Source organism: Piliocolobus tephrosceles, chromosome 6, assembly GCF_002776525.5.
Source record: "Piliocolobus tephrosceles isolate RC106 chromosome 6, ASM277652v3, whole genome shotgun sequence".
NCBI lineage: Eukaryota > Metazoa > Chordata > Mammalia > Primates > Cercopithecidae > Piliocolobus > Piliocolobus tephrosceles.
In genome coordinates this window covers 90,366,021-90,386,596 of record NC_045439.1, presented here as the reverse complement: position 1 = coordinate 90,386,596, position 20,576 = coordinate 90,366,021, and the positions used below count along the sequence as shown (strand labels likewise).

At 47.1% G+C, this 20,576-nt stretch overlaps 1 protein-coding gene across 5 annotated transcripts in view; it reads right to left on the bottom strand.

Annotated features, from left to right (window-relative positions):
- FAH (fumarylacetoacetate hydrolase) overlaps positions 1-15,964 on the bottom strand; it is a 35,804-nt gene extending 19,840 nt beyond the window's left edge. The window contains exons 1-6 of one of the 5 annotated variants that reach the window (XM_023193369.2): positions 15,674-15,964; positions 14,719-14,828; positions 9,698-9,808; positions 7,980-8,101; positions 7,398-7,447; positions 5,537-5,627 (exon numbers count right to left, since the gene is read on the bottom strand). In XM_023193369.2, coding sequence (XP_023049137.1) covers positions 5,537-5,627; positions 7,398-7,447; positions 7,980-8,101; positions 9,698-9,808; positions 14,719-14,799 — 455 coding nt within the window. In that variant the 5' untranslated portion in view covers positions 14,800-14,828; positions 15,674-15,964. Of the gene's footprint in view, positions 1-5,536; positions 5,628-7,397; positions 7,448-7,979; positions 8,102-9,697; positions 9,809-14,718; positions 14,829-14,949; positions 15,064-15,673 lie in introns of those variants that run through there. The other 4 variants (XM_023193368.2, XM_031935798.1, XM_023193370.2 and 1 more) reach the window with 4 other exon arrangements.
- Positions 15,965-20,576: the final 4,612 nt, after the last annotated feature.

Sequence of the window (20,576 nt, the reverse complement as noted above, 5' to 3'; positions counted from 1 at the left end):
ATAAGTTTCCATCCATGGATACATGGATAAACAAACTGTGGTACATACATACAGTAGAATATTATTCAGCCTCAAAAAGGAAGAAAATTCTGGACTAGGTGCAGTGGCTCGCGCCTGTAATCCCAGCACTTTGGGAGGCCGAGGCAGGCAGATTACACGAGGCCAGGAGTTCGAGAACAGCTTGGGTAATATGGTGAAACCCATCTTTACTAAAAATACGAAAATTAGCCAGCATGGTGGTGCATGCCTGTAGTCCCAGCTATTCGGGAGGCTGAGGCAGGAGAATCACTTGAACCTGGGAGGTGGAGGTTGCAGTGAACAGAGATCGCACCACTGCACTCCAGCCTGGGCAACAGAGTAAAACTCCGCCTCAAAAAAAAAAAAAAAAAAAAAGATACAGCCATGTCCTAACTCCCAGAAAATATGGAAAAAGAGTCTTTTTACAGTTAATCAAGTTAAGAATCTTGAGATGTGATCATCCTGGATTATCCAGGTGAGCCCTAAATCCAATTAGAAATGAAGAGACGATGTAGAGAGGAGGAGAAGGCCATGTGAAGACAGAGGCAGACACTGGAGTGATGCAGCCACAAGGAACGCCTGCAGCCCCTAGAAGCTGGAAGCAGCAAGGACAGGGATGGTCCTAGAAGCTTCAGGAGGAGATGGCCCTGCTGACACCTTGATTGCAGACTTATGGCCTCCAGAAACTGAGGAGATAAATTCCTGTTGTTGTGACTTTTTCTCATAGCAGCCCCAGGAAATGGATACAGACCCACACCACACCTCACACATAAAAGGAAATCCAGATAGATTCAAGATCTAAATGTACAAAGAAAGGCTAATACAGGCACTAGAAAAAACAACAACAACAACAACAAAAAACACACAGATACACAAAATTTCCAAATTCTTGGGGTGGAGAAAGCCTTTCTAAACATTACACAAAAGTAAATGCCATAAGGAAAATGATTGGCATGCTTGACTTTATAAAAATGCAAAACTCTGTATCTAGAAAGACTGGCAAACAAAGAAAAAAGAACATACCAGGAGAAAATATTTGCAATGCATTGCAACAAAGGGTTAATTTCTATCACTTATAAAACACCTTTTAAACAAATAATAGAGAAGTGACTGTATAGATAAACTGGCAGAGTATGCGAAAACATCTGTGAAAAAATATATAAGAAGTCCAGGCACGGTGACTCATGCCTATAACCCCAGCACTCTGGGGGGCCAAGGCAGGCGGATCACTTGAGTCCGGGAGTTTGAGACCAGCCTGGTCAACATGGCGAAAACTCATCTCTACAAAAAATACAAAAATTAGCCAGGCATGGTGGCATGCACCTTTAGTCCCAGCTACTTAGGGGGCTGAGGCAGGAGGATGGCTTTAACCTGGGAGGTCAAAGCTGCAGTGAGCCAAGGTCATGCCACTGCACTCCAGCCTGGGTGACCAAGTAAGACCCTGTCTCAAAAAAAAAAAAAAGAAAGAAAGAAAGAGAAAGAAGGCCAGGCGTGGTGGTTCAAGCCTATAATCCCAGCACTTCGGAAGGCGGATCACGAGGTCAGGAGATCGAGACCATCCTGGCTAACATGGTGAAACCCTGTCTCTACTAAAAATACAAAAAATTAGCCGGGCGAGGTGGCGGGCGCCTGTAGTCCCAGCTACTTGGGAGGCTGAGGCAGGAGAATGGCGTGAACCCAGGAGGCGGAGCTTGCGGTGAGCTGAGATCGCACCACTGCACTCCAGCCTGGGTGACAGAGCGAGACTCTGTCTCAAAAAAAAAAAAAAAAAGAAAAGAAAATATATATGTGACACTGATTAACAGTTTTGCCTCTGGAGAAGGGAACTGGATGGTGGCCCATAGGTGGTTGAGTTCTGTTTTTTCCCATTGTTTACCCTTAAGTACCTTTTGAATTCTCAACCACGCATATATATTGACTCTTTTTATTGCTTTTAATTTTTTAAATGTTTGATAAATTATTTTGCAATATTTATGATGTACAAAAACATGTAATAACAAAAGTCACCATGCACTACCAAGGAGCTTCACTAATTCAGTCCAATGCATCCTTGGGATCCCTCCCTGGTCTCACTCTTCTTCCCTCCCTTCCTGCCCCTCACCCTAGAGGAAACCAGCATGGTCCTCATTTCCCTATATTTCTAGACACTTTCATTACTGTACTGTTTTTGGGGGCACCAGGGTGGTGAGGTTTGAGACAGAGTCTCGCTTTGTCACCTAGGCTGGAGTGCAGTGGCGTGATCTTGGCTCACTGCAACCTCCACCTCCTGGGTTCAAATGATTCTCCTGCCTCAGCCTCCCAATTAGCTGCGACTACTGGTGTCCGCCACCGCACCTGTTTTTTTTTGAGACAGAATCTCACTCTCTTGCCCAGGCTGGAGTGCAATGGCATGATCTCAGCTCACTGCAACCTCCACCTCCCAGGTTCAAGTGATTCTTCTGCCTCAGTCTCCCAACTAGCTGGGATTACAGGCACCCGCCATCATGCCCAGCTAATTTTTGTACTTTTGTAGAGATGAGGTTTTATCATGTTGGCCAGGCTGGTCTCGAACTCCTGACCTCAGGTGATCCACCCGTCTCGGCCTCCCAAAGTGCTGGGATTACAGACGTGAGCCACCACGCCCAGCTGCTAATTTTTGTACTTTTAGTAGAGACAGGGTTTCACCATATTGGCCAGGCTGGTCTCAAACTCCTGACCTTGTGATCCACCCACCTCAGCCTCCCAAAGTGCTGGGATTACAGATGTGAGCCACTGCGCCCAGCCCTACTGTACCATATTTTTGTATCTTTTTATAAAAATGATATTTTACTGTGTAATTATCTTGTATTACCTACTCCAAAAAGCTTATTTTGTAAAAGACTGAGGTAGATTTAAACTTCTTTACATGGAGATATGTCAATGATGAAGTGAAAAAAAGCAAATTTCAGCATGGCCTCACTTTGTTAACGAAAGAAATAAAATGCATATGTGTGCGTGCATATGTGTAGTCATGCATGTGTAACCTGGAGCAAAGTACAGGAGGCAGCACATCCAACTTGTTCAAAGCAGTTGCCCCTGGTGAGTGGCTGAGGAAGAGCTCCCTTTTTTACCCACTTTGGTTCCTTTATTGGATTAAATTATAAAATTCAATTGCATGCAATTACATGGCATGTAATAATGCAAACAATTCAGATGAAAAAAAGGAGTTAGTAATTTCTCCCCATCCAGCCACTCCCCTGAGGAAAGCAATGTTAATCTGCAGTCTGATATTTTTTGCCTTTCTGTATGCTCATACCAGCCTATGGAAATAATGTATGCATAAGTGTGTGTGTGTGCACGTGCACATGCATATGTGTGTGTTAAGCTGAAAAATAGCCCTCCAAAAGATATCCAGATCCTCATCCCTGCAGCCTGTGGATATTATTACATGGTAAAAAGGGTTTTGCAGATGTGATTAAGTTAGGGATCTTGAGATAGGGATACTGTCCCTGGTTATTTGAGTGAGCCCTAAATGTAATCACAAGGGTCCTTATAGACAGAGGCAAGGTCAAAGGAGGAAGTAGGAAATATAACAGTGGAAGCGAGTGGTTGGAGTGATGTGAGGAAGGGGTCAAAAGGCAAGGGATACAGGCAACCTCTAAAGCTGAAAAGTCAAGGCAATGGGTTCTCTCCTAGAGCCTCCAGAAGGAACCAGCCCTGCTGACACCTTGGCTTTAGCCAGTGAGACTGATTTTCAACTTCTGGCCTCCAGAACTAGAAGAGAATATATTTATGTTTTAAGCCACCAAGTTTGTGGTAATTTGTTACAGCAGTAACAGAAAACTAATACAGTGTGTATGTACATATATATTTTTTGTACTTTTTTTATAAAAGTGAAACACACTTTACCTAATTGCCTATAGTTTACTTATTTCACTTAACATAGATCAATGAACATCTCTCTTGATCTAAATCTTTCACTAGCTACAAAACATTTCATATTGTGAATAGACCAATTTTTCAACCATTCCTCCACCGATAAGCATTCAGATTACTTCCAGCTCTGGGCCACTAGAAACTCTGCTAATTAACATCCCTGCTCTTGGATACAACCCACTGGTGCTTTTATTTCTGTAGGATAGATGCATGAAAGTGAGCATTGCAGGTCAAAGAGAAGACACATTTTAAATTGTAAATGTTTTACTTTACATATTTTCTGTAGTGTTTGGGTTAATTCCAGTAAATATACGCTACATTTATAATAAAGACTATGTACATAAAGTTAAAAAGTCACAGCCGTGGGTCATCTTGCATCAAACATGGCTAGAGAAGGCCTATTTGCTCTTATTCAGCAGAAGAACATGGGGCAAGGATGGCTGTGGCCCCCACACTTGGTTTCAGACACAGTCAACACTCATTTCCCAGGTCCCGGCTCTCCTCTCACTTCCTGGTACCCGTGCCTTTTGGCCACTGGGATCCTGGCACATAGGTGATAGCCAGCTCTTCTGGGGCTGGGCAGTCCACTGGGTCATCACTGCCAAGGACACTCAGATAGACAAGTTGAAGCCGGCTGGGGACAAATACAGCCTGGAGTCTGTAAAATGCAAGAGTCTCAAATATTTGCCCATCTCACATGGGAGCCTGGAACCCGGAGTATGGGTTCTGGTCTCAGATTCACCCATGCCTTGTTCTGCAACCTTGGCCTTGTTGCTCAACATGTCTGGCTTGGAACTGCTCTCTCTCCCTTTCTTTCTTCTTCATCTTGGTTCTAACAGACCCTCCCCTCATAGCATAGCCTACTGGAGACACTCACTCGAGAGAGAGTAAAGCCCCATCCCTAACCCAGCTCCTGTGTGTGACTGATGGCACCGGGGCCTGGGGTGTATGCCTGTCACTGCGTCCAAGCCCTCTTCAGTTCCAAGGAATCATCTCATCCAGCGGACAACACAGAACAAAGGGCAAGGATCCCAGCTCTGCATCCTCAGTTTGGTAAATGGCCTGATCTGGGGGCTGGGAGACAGACTGTGGCCCTGTTGTGCTCAGGCAAGTTGATCCTTCTCTGAGCCCATTTTCCCATCTGTAAAATGGGGCTTACAATCATGGCCTTGTGACATCACAGAACTACTATGAGGATCAAACAAATGAATGAAACAGATCACATGTTGAGGAATATACAGCACTGGGCACATTTGAGGATTCTCATTCATCAGAAAACGTAAGTATGGAGCATGCTAGAGTCTAAGACTTGCCCATAGTACGATAATACACAGCTTATAAATGAAAGACTCCAGAAGGAGCATAGTGATTCAGGGAATCTAATTCCAACCCCTGCTGTCCAAAGGAGCTTAAGAGACTTGCCCTTCCATCCCTCAGCAAGTCCTGAGCCAAGCTGAGCAGGAAACCAGAAGCTGAGACCACTGCTTCCAGAGGTTGCAACATCATAACTGCTTTTCCTCCCCAGTTTACTTTAAGAAGAACTTGGCAGCCCCTGAGACAAACATGCTGCTGGAAATGAAAAGAAAGACTTTGAACTTATGCAAACATTTGGCCCAGAACATACCAATTTGGCATCAATGCATTCTCCTTGTCCCTGAACATGATTCCGACGTTGGTAGCATGCTGCCGAGAGGAATAGAAGTCTGTGTAGTCTCCTGCAGAGGAAAGACCCAAGAGATCCCATCAGCAACCCAGATGCCTCAGGAAGGAGAATGGACTGTTCTAAGCACTGGAGCCATGAGTGTGCACACAATACTGTTTACACATCCAGAGCTCAGCCTGCAGCCAGGAGTGACAGCACCAAATGCAATATAAAATATCCTCACTGAAGATTTGTTCTTAGAGCCCTCAGCTGAGAAACAAATAAGAAATTAGGAGTCCAGACTTTCTGAAACTGACAGTGGAATGTGAACACCAACTGGCTGATACCACCCCCCTTCTCAGGCTCCCCACTTTTACCACACACAACTGCCATTCCCGAGTTCCCACAGGCTCCCTCACCACACGTATACTGACTGACTTCTCCTCTGTCCTGTATGTTCAAATCCTGGCAACTCTTTGAGGCCTTCCCTGCTCTCTCTAGCAGGATCTCTTGCCCTTCCAAATCCCCTCCCCTGAATCCTTCTGGGGCAGGCTTCGCTTCCCACTGGTGCTCCGGTTATGTGTGTGCACATCTTTGCTAGACTGTGGACATTCCAGGACAGCCCCAGCCCAGTCCTCATTTTCTTGGACTGCCCGAGTGCCAAGGACAAGGGTGTGCACGCTGCAGATGCATATCAGTGCCTATTGGTTATGAAGAACTGAACGGGCTGGCCAGCAAGCTGTAGGCATATCTATCATTTGGAGAATTAAAAATCTGAAAGAAAAACCAGTTGGGACAGTCTGCCTGTTTTATCTTCCTAAATGTCTCCTCGTCTCCTCAAAGAAAAAAAAAAAAGAGCTGGGTATTCATTAATACCAACAGCCTAGACTAGCAACAGTCATGGTGAAGGGTGAGGAGAGGAAGAAAAGTCCACGGGGCAGGTGGAGCCTTAGCTGCTTCTTCCCATCTTCGGTCCCAATGCACAGAAGTAATAGCTGAGAGATTTTTCAAAAGAATAAATCCATAACAAAAAATAATACTAATAACAAGAAATAGCACCATCAGTCAACCAGACGTGATGAGGAATCCCTGAAAGACATATGGTTTACACAACAGCTGGTTTGCCAAAAAATAGCACAGTCCCATGAGTGCATGAGAGTAGGGAGTGAGAGGGGCTGGGAGGAGGCAGGTGACTCAGCCCCTGTCCCCAATCCCATCCTCCAGTCAGCTTAGCCCAAGCAGCCCAGCAGCAAAGGACTCTCCCCGGACAGCAAGAGCTGTTCCAGAGAGGCAGTGTACCCCAGGGCAGGGTCAACCGGCTCCTCAGCTTACAGGTGCCCGGGTAACCCAGCTGAGGAGGACTGTGCACAAGGAAGAGGGCTGTGCTTTGGGCCGCAGGCTGACCCAGCCTCTCTGCTTTAGGTTGAGAGTTTCAACAGCTCCAACTTCCTGAATGACGCTCCAACCAGACATCCTGCCATGTGCTCAAACTGGGCATACCCTCTGGCGTCTTTCCTCAAAACTGCTCACAGACTGAGCTCAGAGAACTTGTTCCATAGCCTTTGGGGGAAGGAGAGCAATTTGCTATGCAGGGAGCCATGTAGTTAGTCATGAACTTGACCAGCCTGCAACTCACTACCTGAGCCAAGATATAGCCTGAGTGAATGCCGGGCTTGGGTGCTGAGAAAGGTCAGTGATGAGGAGGGGTAACAGCCCAAGAGCCCCTCTATCTCCCCGCCCCCAGCAGGGACCCTCCACCCAGATGCAGAATCAAAGCACCTGGCCAGCCCTCTTGACCCATGAAGCTGCTCTGTTCTTGCCTTGGTGAAGAGACTGCACTCACCTATGGTGGCTGGAAGGTGCATCGTGGCAGAAGCCTGGGAGATGAATGCACTGAAACACAGAACCAGGGGCTTCAAAGTCAAGCAGGCAGCAAAGCGCAGTCCCACCCACAGGCTCGGTCCAGACCATCCCCAAGATTATCCACAGTCTCCAGTGGGCACCTCCTGGCTGGCCTGGGGCCATAGCTATGCTGAACCTTTCACAGCTGAGAGGACATCCACCCACTGAAGCCGTCTCCATATTCTACCCTAGGAAATGGGACTAGACAAGTGGAAACTCTTTCCTACTCTAGAAACCAGATGAGGGCACAGATGATGCTAATGAGGACCAGCTGAGTAAGAGAGAGGGCCAATGGGCCTGGCCTGGCCTAGCTCGGGCAGCTCCAATTCAGGCACCAAGGCAATCTCAGTCCTCCCAAAGCCCTCCCATCAATATGCAGCTCAGGCAGGGGCTGTATGGGGGCAGGTCTGACTTGACCACACTAAGGCTGCCAAGCCGTGACTCAGAATGGCACTGACCACCACACAGCCCTCATCTCCCCTGCTGTATCCCCTCATCACCTCCATGACCACGTGCTTCTCACCGCTTCCGAAGTTCAGTGTCATCTCTGAGTCTGGCTTGGCTCACAGACAGCAAGTTCTGCAAGAACACTCTCGCCTCCTTCCAGGCAGCCTGACCCAGGCCCATGAAGCTGTTGAGCATAGGCTAAGACCAAAACATGGAGAAAGAAGATTACGCACAGGAAAACCCAGGGAGTATCCCTCCTGCCAATGGGAGGCCAGCCAGCTTGCCTGCCCCTGCCACTTCTCTCCCATTTACTCACACTCTCAGGACCTCTGCTCTTAGTTTTGTCATCTATTCATCAAGCTGGAGAAAAGCATATCCTCCCTTGACGTTGCCTCATGCCCTCATGCACCTGCACACAAGCCCAGGAGCTGCTACCTGGCACAGCAACTATGCTAAACCTGGCCCAGCCCACAGTTGAAGGTGGCCATGTTCTTCCAGTAGAGGCACACACCAGTCTGCAGAGTGATCACAGCCTAAACTAATTCCTTTCACATCAGTTAAGAAGAGGTTTTAGGCTGGGTGTGATGGCTCACCACTGGGATGACATCACTGGGATGCCTATAATCCCAGCACATTGGGAGGCCGAGTTGGAGGATCACTTGAGCCCAGGAGTTCAAGATCAGCCTGGGCAATATAGTGAGACTTCATCTCTATTTAAAAAAAAAATTCCCACTCTGTCACCCAGGCTGGAGTGCACTGATGTGATCTTGGCTCACTGCAACCTCTGATTCCCAGGTTGAAGCAATTCTCCTGCCTCAGCCTCCCGAGTAGCTGGGATCATAGGCGTGCACCACCATGCCCCGCTAATTTTTGTATTTTTAGTAGAGAGAGGGTTTCACCATGTTGGCCAGGCTGGTCTCGAACTCCTGATCTCAAGTGATCCACCCACCTCGGCCTCCCAAAGTGCTGGGGTTACAGGTGTGAGCCACCATGCCCGGTCAAGAGCTTTTCTAATTTAAAAAAAGAAGAGGTTTTGTAGCCAGTGAGGCATAGCAGAAAAAGCCCTTGTAGGTTCTAAGAGTCAGAGTTCCAGCTCCAGCTCTGATACTACTAGCTGTAGAGCTTAGGAAAACAGTGTCTCATTCCAGAAGTTCAGGTCCCCATCTAGATGCTCAGGCCCCCATAGGAATTCCAATTCCTATGCCAGAGGGTGGTCAGGAGGATTGAAGGAGAGGATGTGTGCGAAGCTCCTGGCACACAAGAGGTACCCATAAATCCCACCCTCCTTCCTGACCCATGCAATGAGAAGATGCTATATCAAAGTAGCTGACCATTTACAGGGAAGCAAATTCATGTCCATCCCATGTGAACATGTACTTCAGGCTGACTCCTCCATGGCTGCTTCCACAGAACTGGAGGGCAGGGCTCGTAGCTCCCTCCCTTGGGGGCCCACACAGCCCTTGGACAGGCAGAGGCTCAAACAGCTTGACAAGGAAAGTAACCAGAGTTCCTGAAGAGCTTCACCTCAGAGACAACTGGAAACGACCCAGGACTGCAGACATTGACACTTTTTTCACCTAGGAACTCACCCTGAGGTGAGAAGCCACCCTGAATTATCCCAAGGCCACCTCCTACCAGCTTGTCTGTCTCAAAACAACCCCAACCTTATCCAAGTATAACTTCTGAGACCTCCGATGGCATTACCTCTATCGGAAATGGAACGCAAGGAGCATTCACTTTTTGGCATCTGCAGTGCCACTGAGGTCAGGAACGAGCCGTTTCACAACGTCCTACCTGATTGAAGACATCCTGGTGTTTGGAGAGGACAGGCCCAGTAAAGAGGTGCTTGATGACGCTGAGGTCCAGGATCTGGTCGCCAATGGCCACGCCTATCCTCAGTCTTGGCTAGGAGGAAGACGACATGGTCAGCACCAGAAAAAGTCCCTGGCTGGGCTTGGCTCATTTCCTCAGAAAGCCTGCCTGTTGAAGAGCCCATGGGTCCCCCTTTAGGTGGCCTTGTATACAGAGCGGACTGAAGAACCACTTTCTCAGGATCCTGCCCCAGCTCCCTTGTGCCATCTCTGCTTCCAGGACTAAACAGAAAATAATCTGTGTTCCCTGAATGGGAAATAAATCAAATATCCCTTGGACTGGGGGAAGAGCAGTCAGTCTGGTCCTAGCCACTTAACCTGACCAAAGTCCCCAGCAAAGTTCCCTAGGCATTACATAAATGCCTCCAGTGATGAGGAGCTCACCACCTTACCAGGATGTTGGATTATTTTCCAGGTTTAACCTAGGCCTTGGCTCAGGGTAATTCAGTTGTGCAGTGGAGCAGTGAGTGCCCGACGCACAGTGCTGAGGGCCTGGTGGCTTGGATTAATGAGCTCTGTTGTGGCTCAAATGGAGGAGAGCTCAGGTTATAAGGGAGCTGCAGGAAGCCAGGCTGCTCAGAACATGCAAGGGAAGTTCCTTTCTGCACCACAAAATCCCAGCATCAGCAAAGATGTCTTAAATATTTGTTAAGGCCTGGTCTTTGTCCCCACAAGCCTGAGCTTTGCTCGTCAACAAGAACCAGAGGGCATGTTTGCAGACTCAACTTCCTGGTGTTCTGTCCTGAGTCAGGCTTCCAGCTCTCCTGAACCACCAGCTTGGCCATTTCAGTGCCAGCGAGCTTAGTGGTGGGATTATTGGCTGGCCTTATCTCCATCGGCTGCTCACTGGGGTGGGCTGAGAAAAGATGGCCATTTCTCCAAGCATGTCAGCTCTTGGGACCAGGGGTAGAGCAGAGCCACACTCCTCATCTGAGGTCCCAGCAGAGCCTACCCTAGAAGAGGCTGCCCGGAGAGCTTAGCTACACATTATCAGCCCCGCTGCCAACTCCCTGTGCCTCAGTGTTCCCCTCCTGAAAATGGAAAATCTGCTGCAGTAGGCAAAGAGCTGAACCACCTGGATCCAAGTGGTTTTCCATTCAGGGAATGTGCAGGTCAGACCCGTGGACCACATCTCTGACCCTGGTCCCCACACCCAGCTGAAGGCAAGAAGGAGCCACCACCAGTAAGCAACCTCCAAAATGGGGTCAGAAGTGCAGCTGCCTGATGCCTCAAATGCAAACAAAGCATAAAAGCTTCAAACTTGTGCTTCAAACTATGACCTGAGGACCCAGAAAAAGTCTGAGAGAGTGAGTACCCTCTACTTTCAACCTTGGGAGTTATTTTCTTCAGCACAAAACTAGAAGGGGCTCACAGGTCGGATCCAGGATTCCTGGGCTCCAAGTCTGTTCCCTCATTCACCATCTTATCATCTTGGACAAGTCCCTGGTCCTCTCTGGGCCTCAGTTTCCCATATGCAATTTGAGGGAAACAAACCAAGGAGGGAGACTCCATTTGTCTAACTTCAAGAGAAAAATGTGCATTCCCTCTGTTTTAAAATAGTTGGTCATATCTGATATAAAGTTTTCCAAGGGAAAGCATTACCCAACTCCCAGCCTGACATAGAGGGGGAAGTATGGGATTGGTGTGGGCGAAGGATTACCCAGGTGCTGAGGCAAGAGACTGAAGGCACAAACTGTAGCTATACTGCTATACAGTTATAATACAAATTAGATATACAGATGATCATGGACAATTATCAATCATTACTATAAACATTATTAATCATTAGCTTTTAATATTACTCTTTGTTGCATTACTAATATGACCTAGGAATAACTGGTGGGTATAGGGTCAGGTACTGAGGGGACATTGTGAGAAGTGACCTAGAAGGCAAGAGGTGAGCCCTCTGTCACGCCCGCATAAGGGCTGCTTGAGGACTCCTTGGTCAAGAGGCAACGCCAGTGTCTGGGAAGGCACCCATTACTTAGCAGACGGCAAAAGGGAGTCTCCCTTCCTTGGCGGAGTCAGGAAACACTCTGCTCCACCAGTTTCTTGTGGGAGGCTGGATATTATCCAGGCCCGCAGTCATCTGGAGGCCTAAACCCCTCCCTGTGGTGCTGTCCTTCAATGGTCACACTCCTTGTCCACTTTCATGTTCCTCCCGTACTCCTGATTCCTCTTTGAAGTTCATGGTAGATAGCGGTAGAAGAAATAGCAAAAGTCTTAAAGTCTTTGATCTTTCTTATAAGTGAATAGAAGAGAACGCTGATGTATGCTGCCTTCCCTCTCTGGCTGTGGCTACCTGAAAGGGAAGGGCCCACTGTCCCATGATCATGTGACTTGCCTGACCTTATCAATCACTGGGACGATTCACCCTCCTTACCCTGCCCCTCTTGTCTTGTATGCAATAAATATCAGTGCACCCAGCCATTCGGGGCCACTACCGGTCTCCGTGTCTTGGTGGTAGTGGTCCCCCGGGTCCAGTTGTTTTCTCTTTATCTCTTTGTCTTGTATCTTTATTTCTTACAATCTCTCGTTTCCACACACGGGGAGAACACCTGCTAAGCCTCGTAGGGCTGGACCCTACAGATTGGGAGGCTGACAGATGTGGGGATCAACCCCATATCTGCCTCCTACTGACTGTGAGATCTGGAGCATGATGCTTTGCCTCTCTGGGCCTCAGTTTCCTCATCTGTAGAATGGGGACAGTAACTTCACAGTAGTTTTATTGTGAGAATTTGATTAATATCTGTAAATCTCTCACCACAAGAACAGACACAGGGTAGACACTATTCATGCCACAAACATTTAGAGAGCATCTTCTCAGTACCAGCACTACACAAAGGCTGCTGAGGCCCTGGGAACAGTGACTTGGTTCCTTCTTTCCAGAAGCAAAAGGAAACACAGGGTGTGGTGAGAGACAACCAAGGCTGGGCTGCAGCTGGGAGCTCTTTCAGAGAGAGTGCTTAGGAGGTGATATTTAAGCTGAGTCCCAAAGAGTGAGAAGGGGCCAAGCATATAGAGAGCAGAAGGACGAGTATTCCAGCCAGAAGGAACAACATGTGCTAAGGCCCGAAGGCAGGAAGCTGCTCTTAGCATGTCTCAGAGACTCAAAGGCAGCCAGTGTGGCTGGAGAGAGCAGAGGCCAGGAGGCAGTGGCAGGGTCAGACCCCAGGGACTTTAAGAAGGCACCCGGCAAACCAGCTCCACACTACTACAATCTCGTTCTCAGAGGCCACCACCCCTGCCTTCACAGAGAGCACCCCATATGCCTTACTAGTCCATGAGCAACCAGAAATGGAAGGAAGGCGTCTCCTGTGTCTTTGATCCCAACTCACAGTCCAGGCAGTCTGGACCACAGTTGGGGTTCGCAAGCATTCGCTGAATAAAAAAAATGAATAAAATAATGACTGGATTCATTGTTATTCCACTCAAATTAGGAAGGGCTGACTGCTGACATGGGGGAAGGGAGGTTTTGCCTTGGCAACTAGTCTTGCCTGGCAAGGCAGCCATCACCGTTGGAATGTCCAGTGCCTGCAAAGAAAGTTTCAGATGAGACTTGTTCAGCTGGAAGGCCAAAGGGCCAACTCTCTATCCCCAGCACTCTATCAGAGGACAGGGGGATGGGGCTCTCTCTCCCAGACATCTGTAGTGGCTGCCCCGCACATGCTGATGTTGAAACAGCAGGACATGGTGTCTGAAAGCGCCTAGCCACACTCTAAGGGACATTAATTCGATTCCCCTGAGAAAGCAAGTCAGAGCTCCCCACTGGGGTGTGCCTGCCTCTCACAAATGTTTCTGTCTAATGGATTTGTGCTCCAGGAAAGGTGAGGGAGGACACATCTGCTGAGGACAAAGTGTTCAAGGAGGGCAGAGGAAGGGCTTTGTCTGCAGAAAGGTTGTTGGCCATCACAGGTTAAGGTTTAATGTGCCTCAAATTGTGTCCTCCATGGGATTTAGTGTCCACTTTCTGTGTCCTTGCAACATCTGGTCAGCCTGGCCAGATATGAAACCACAAGTTGACTCTTCTAGACCAAAGTATTCACCGCAGACAGGCCCATAAAAAGCCAGCCACTTGCCTCCAATGACAAGCCATGGGGGAAGGAGGGAACCCCACTTTCCAGGAAGAAGCTAACTGCCAAGCCCCTCATTTAGCAAACATTTCCTGACTCTGGGGTTCTATGGCTTACAGAGCTGAATCAGGAGTTTACCTTTAAAGTTGGGAGCAAAAATCTAAGCCAAAAATATCATCAACAAATCCAAGGGAATCTGCTTTTCCAACCTAGGGACCCTCTTATTATCTATTTGCTGATAAACCTCCAGTTTTCAAACACTTATTTCTACCAATCAGACTACACTGACTTAGTCAAAGTTTGTTTCTCTGCCCTCTTTCTTCTGATCAGTGGGGGAATGCCAGGCAGCCCACACCAGGAGCTGAAAGAATTCCAGCTACAGGCAGAGAGAGACACTTGCCATCTTAGATCTCACAGCTCTAAGACAGGACATGCGCGTCCCCTCTGAGCTGCTACGCATACCAGGTTATCATTTCCTGGGTTCTAGGGTTAGGGGCTATGAAGTGAGATGAACCACCAGCCTCTTGGGCGAGAGAAACACACCGCAACCACCTCGGAGTAGGCAGCATGCCTGCGTACTGCAGCTTCCGGTAACAGAATCCTGCTTGCTCTGCTTGTCTGGGAGAGTGACACTATTCATTTCATTTTGCATTTAATTCTCAGCAAACCTGAGGACACTGAGGCTGAAAAGTCAAATAACGTGCACAGCTAGAAAGTTACGAGGTGGGACTCGAGCCCCCAGGCACTCTCACGGAACGGATCTTAAGAGAAAAATGGCCCAAGCCTCCATCCCGCCCCCCATTCCACTCGATTCCATTCCACTCCACTCCACTCCCTCCCCTCGCCCGGAAGCCGAAGCCCCACTGCTCACGTCGCCTCTGGTGGAGAAGACGCCGTAGGGCAGGTTGTGGATGGGGAAGTCGGAATCCTCGGCCACCGGGATGAAGGACATGCTGGCGAGCACCCCGCACGGCTGCGGGCCTAAGGTGGCGTGCGGAAAGTGGGACTGAACTCTGCCGCCCTGGTCAGGCCCGGCCCCGCCCCTCCGGCCCACCCTCACGGCCTGTCCGGGTGGCACAGCAGGGACCCCGGAGGCTCCTGCCTGACTTTGATCTCACGGTAAACAACCCGCCCCCGAACCCTGAACCCTGCCCCTCCCCTACCCTGACCCCCGCGAGCTCCAGGTCCTCCACAGTCTCGCCTTCTCTTCCAGAGCCCCGCCCCTCCCCTGGCCCCGTCCCTGCGAGCCTCAGGTCCTTCAGTCCCACCTTCCCTCCCAGAGCCCCGCCCTTCCCCTGGCCTCGCCCTACGAGCCCCAGGTCATCCAGTCTCTCCCTCCCTCCCTGAGCCCGCCCCTCTCCTGGCCCCGGCCCCCGCGAATCCCAGGCACCCCCGTCTCCCCCCCCCCCCCGGGCCCCCCCCCCCCCCCCTGCCCCCGCCCCCGTCCTGATCCCCGCCCCATCCGCGAGTCTACCTCGGGGAGATCTGGTTCCAGCCTCTGCTCGGGGCAGCTGGTCCTACCGAGGGCAAACTCTAGCTTGGCAGTTAAGGCTCTGCCCTGCATGACTGCAGCCTCGCTCGCCCCAGCTGCTGCCCTGCTCTTCAGCTCAACAGAACTCTTGTCCGCTTCCGGGAAAAAGACACTTTCTCCCCAGGAGCTGCTTCCTGAGCTTCAGAAGAATACCCAGTCGCGTCCTTTCTCCCTGCATACCATGCTGCTCCGTCCAGCTATGACACTTCCACTTGTGTTTCAGAGAACGGGACAGTTACGCCTGTTTGGAAGGCTTCAATTAATGAGAATTAATATTCTAAAAAATATAACTCACCTGTTTCACATGCCAGTAGCAAAATGACGTTGACAAGCTGCTCAACCTTGGACAAGTTACTTAAACTTTCTATACCTCAGCTTCCTTCTCCGTATAGTGTTGATGATAATAGTTCCTACTTCCCAAAATTAATATGAGAATGGAATGAATTAGTATTTGTGAAGCACCTAGAATAATGCCTAGCATACAGAGATTATGTGTGTGTGGAAAGAGAGAAAAGGGAGGAAAGAAGAGGAAAGGAAGGGAGGGGGATAAAGGAAAGGAAAGAAAAAAGAGAAATAGGAAAAAGAGAGAGAAAGAAAAGGAGGAAGGCAGGAAAGAAGGGAAAGGCAGACTATCTTAGGGTGGGTTCAAGGTGTTAATCTAATCACTCATGTGCAGTCATCTGCAGTTTTTTGAGACCACGCCACAGCCAGGAACACTTGGAACACACCGGAGAGTGTGCTGTTGTGTTATTGTCGGTGTGAATGATTCAGGTACACTTTTAAACAGCCAGGAGGCCGGCTGAAATCTAGAAAAGTAGACGATAGTCTGGGCAAGGGTTCCCTGAAGATTCTTGAGGAATGTGACACGGTGACTGCTGAGTTAGGGAGGCTGCTCTGCATTTCAGCTTAGGGAGAAGAGGCTGGAAGATGGCAGGATAATGTGAGCTAAGTGGGCCTGAAACCAGAAGGCTTGAGAAGAGCAAGTAAGGCAAGCAGGGCCCGCTGTTGAGCCCTCCTTCCTAGCCCCTGAGATCACTCTGGTGCCTGTCCACCAGGCATGACCAGTGATCATCACCCAGTAAGGAGCGCAGTCTGGGCACAGCCTCTTGGCTCTCATCTCCTGCCCTGAGTGACTCTGCCAAGGACTGGCTTCAGTTCTTTTAAGTTAGCCCTGGGGAGGGAATGAAGGTGGTCTGACTTGTTCTGGTAGGTTCCTGAAAGAGGAAAAGAAGAGGGGAGTATCCCAACTTGGTGGCCTTATAAAGAGGCATTCCAGGCAGCACTTGATACTTGCCTAATTTAAGCTACTCCTCAGCTGCAAGAAAATGAATTATTTTCACGTTCTGTAGTTGCCCTGCCCCTTCCCATTAAAACCACGAGGTTTCTTATTCCATGTACAACTCTTGTCAATACCTAGCAAAACACCTGGCACAGAATAGGTGCTCCATGATATATGTCATTAATATAAAACTTGACCAAAAGGAAATGAAGGAATAGCCAATAAGCCCATACTCTATGCCAGGCCGTGGGGATACACCAGCAGCTCACATCTTTAATTCCTTTTTTATGGAGCATGTTGTGTGGGGGATGCTAGGCCATGAGCTTCTGCTGAATACACACAAGTTAACAAAAGCCTAAATGATAAGACCCTTGGAGAGAGAAAACCAAAGTCTTTTAGGGAAAGGAGGTGGGGCAGATGTATCTGTGGAAAAGGATGTGGGGATGAGATGGCTGAAGAGGGAATAAGATTTCGTAGTTTTAAAATAGACTTAACCAACCCACTAATTATACATAGTGTCTGAAAATGCCAAAGCTGTTCTCTGTTTGGAAAACAGCATTTGAAATAACTTGCAAGTAAGTATACTATATTTTTTCTTTCTCATTTTTTGGAAGAGAATGTGTTGGCCATGTACATCACAACAGTTTGTAAGAAAGGATTTTAAAAGAAAGATATTGCCCATAATCCCACCAATGTAGTCTTCATATTTTCATGGTTTTTTTCATACTATTTGTATGCACATGGCTTTTCTATCCTTATAAACTTTACATAGATGCAATTTTTCAGTCTTTCTCTACCTTATTCTCTTGAATATTTTTCCTTGAGGCCCAATAGGCTTCATTATGATCATTGTCATTGGCTAAGGAAGCCTCCGGGGTTCAAGCGATTCTCCTGCCTCAGCCTCCCAAGTAGCTGGGATTACAGGTATGCGCCACCACGTCTGGCTAATTTTGTATTTTTAGTAGAGACAGGGTTTCTCCATGTTGGACAGGCTGGTTTCGAACTCCCAACCTCAGGTCATCTGTCTGCCTCAGCCTCCCAAAGTGCTGGAATTACAGGCATGAGTCACTGCACCTGGCCATATCTTTTCATTTATTTCTGTTTTCTTCAATTTCTTTCATTGATGTTTTCTAGTTACCAGTGTACAGGTCCTTCACCTCCTTGGTTAAATTTATTCCCAAGTGTTTTGTTTGGTTAGGGGTTTTTTGGTAGCTATTGTAAATGAGATTGTTTTCTTAATTTCCAAAAATCCCTTCTGTTGCTTCTATTCATTCCCTGGACCACTGGCAGCCACTTATCTCTTTACTGTCTCTGTAGTCTTGACTTGTCCAGAATGTCATATAATTGGAATCATATAGTATGTAGCTTTTTAGATTGGGTTCTTTCACTTAGCAATATGCATTAAGTTTCTTCTATGTCTTTTCCTGCCCTGAAAGTTCCTTTCTATTATTGTTGAATGCTGTTTCACTGTATAAATGTTCCATAGTTTGTTTGTTCACCTATTGAAGGACATCTTGGTTGCTTCCAATTTTTAGCAATTAAGAATAAAGCTGCTAAAATGTCAGTGTGCAAGTTTTTCTGTGGACGCTTTTGTTTTTTAACCAAGTATACTTTATTAAATCATTTAAAAAAAAATTTTTTTTATGTTGCCCATAAAAAAATTTATTTTTTTTTTTGTGTTGCCTCACTATGTTGCCCAGACCAAACTCAAACTCCTGGCCTCAAGTGACTCTCTTGCCTCAGCCTCCTGAGTAGCTGAGGCTGCAGGCTTTTTTTTTTTTTTAATTGCTCTCAGTGTATCTTCTTTGATGAGATATCTGTTCAGATATTTTGCCCATTTTTAGTTTGCATTGTTTTCATACAATTAAGCTTTAAGAGTTTTTTGTATATGTTGAATGAAAGCCCTTTATATGTTTTGCTGATTTTTTCCAAGTCTGTGGCTTATCTTTTAATTTTTTTAACAGCAGCTTCTGCAGAGCAGTTTTTAACTTTAACAGAGTTCAAGTCATCAATTATTTTTCTTTCACAAGTTATGCTTTTAGTGTTTTACTTAAAAAATCGAAACCAAACCCAAGGTTGCCTTGAATTTCTTATATTCTAAGTTTTACGTTTTTGTGTTTTACATTTAGGTCTATGATAAATTTTGAGTTAACTTTTGTGAAAGATTCAAGGTATCTAGATCCACTTTTTTTTGCATGTAAATGTACAGCTGATCACTACTGCTTGAAAAAGTATTCCTATGAAAAAGACTTTTTCCATGAATTGTCTTCTCTCCTTTGACAAAGATCAGTTAACTATGATTGTGTTGGTTTATTTCCGGGCTCTCTGATATATTCTGCAAATACCAGTCTTCATTATGGGAGCTTTATAGTAGGTGTTTAAGTTGGGTGGCATCAGCCTTTTACTTTGCTCTTCAGTATTGCATTGGCCATTTTGGGCCTTTGCCCCTCCACATAAACTTTAGAATTACTTTGTTGCTATCCACAAAATAATGTGCTAGGATTTTGACTGAAATCACATTGAACTTATGGACTAATGTGGGAAGAACTGATAATATTGAGTCTTCCTAGCACTGAAATGAAATAGCTATTTATTGAAATTATCTTTGATTTCCTTGATTAGTTTTATCATCTTCTTCACATAGATCTTATCATATTTTATTAGATTTCTACCTAAGCATTCCCTCTTACTGGTGCTAATGTGAATGGTGTTTTTTGTTTGTTTGCTTGTTGTTTGTTTTTTGAGACGGAGTCTCATTCTGTCGCCAGGCTGGTGTGCAGTGGCGCAATCTCGGCTCGCTGCAACCTCCACCTCCCGGATTCAAGTGATTCTCCAGCCACAGCCTCCTGAGTAGCTGGGATTACAGGCACTTGCCACCACGCCCAGCTGATTTTTTGTATTTTTAGTAGAGACAGGGTTTCACCATCTTGGCCAGGATGGTCTTGATCTCTTGATCTCGTGATCCGCCCACCTCAGCCTCCCAAAGTACTGGGATTACAGGCGTGAGTCAGCGCACCTGGCGTGAATGGTGTTTTTAATTTTAAATTCAAATTTTTCATTGCTGATATATAGCAAAGCAATTGGCTTTTGTATTATATATTAACCTTTTTTTTGTATTAAACTTTTATCCTGCAATCTTATTATAATTGCTTATAAGTTTCAAGAGTCTTTATGTAGATACTTTGATTTCATTCCAGATGTTAACATCTTTCATTGATTACATTCTGTCTCCCATCTCCACATTCTGACTTTCCATTCTACTGGCCTTCTGAATTAATCTTGATGCTTATGTGTTAATAAAAAGAAGGAAAAATGGCCAGGAAGCCAGTCTCTGAAAAGACACCACAACAAAGTATCCTTTCCTAAATTCCCAATAATATCTGTTTAGATGTTGCAGGGAACAAGCCCCCCATATCTGGCCATAAACAAAATCTCTGCAGCACTGTGACATGCTTGTGATGGCTATGATGCCCACGCTGGAGGTTGCTGGTTTACCAGAATGAGGGCAAGGAACACCTGGCCCACCCAGGGCAGAAAACTGCTCAAGGCGTTCCTAAACCACAGACAACAGCATGAGCAATCTGTGCCTTAAGGACATGTTCCCGCTGCAGATAACAAGCCAGAGCCCTCTGTTTCCCATAAGGAATGCTTTTAGCTAATCTATAAGCTATAGAAATAATGCTTATCACTGGCTTGCTGTCAATAAATATGTGGGTCAAACTCTGTTCGGGGCTCTCAGCTCTGAAGGCTGTCACCCCCCTGATCCCACTCTGCACTCTATTTCGGTGTCTTTGTCTTCATTCCTCCAGCGCTGCTGGGTTAGGGTCTCCATGACCGAGCTGGTCTCGGCAAGTGATGCCCATATGTGGGACTCAAACCCGGGTTGAAGGGTTGCCGGAGTGACAGTTGGAGAATGTGG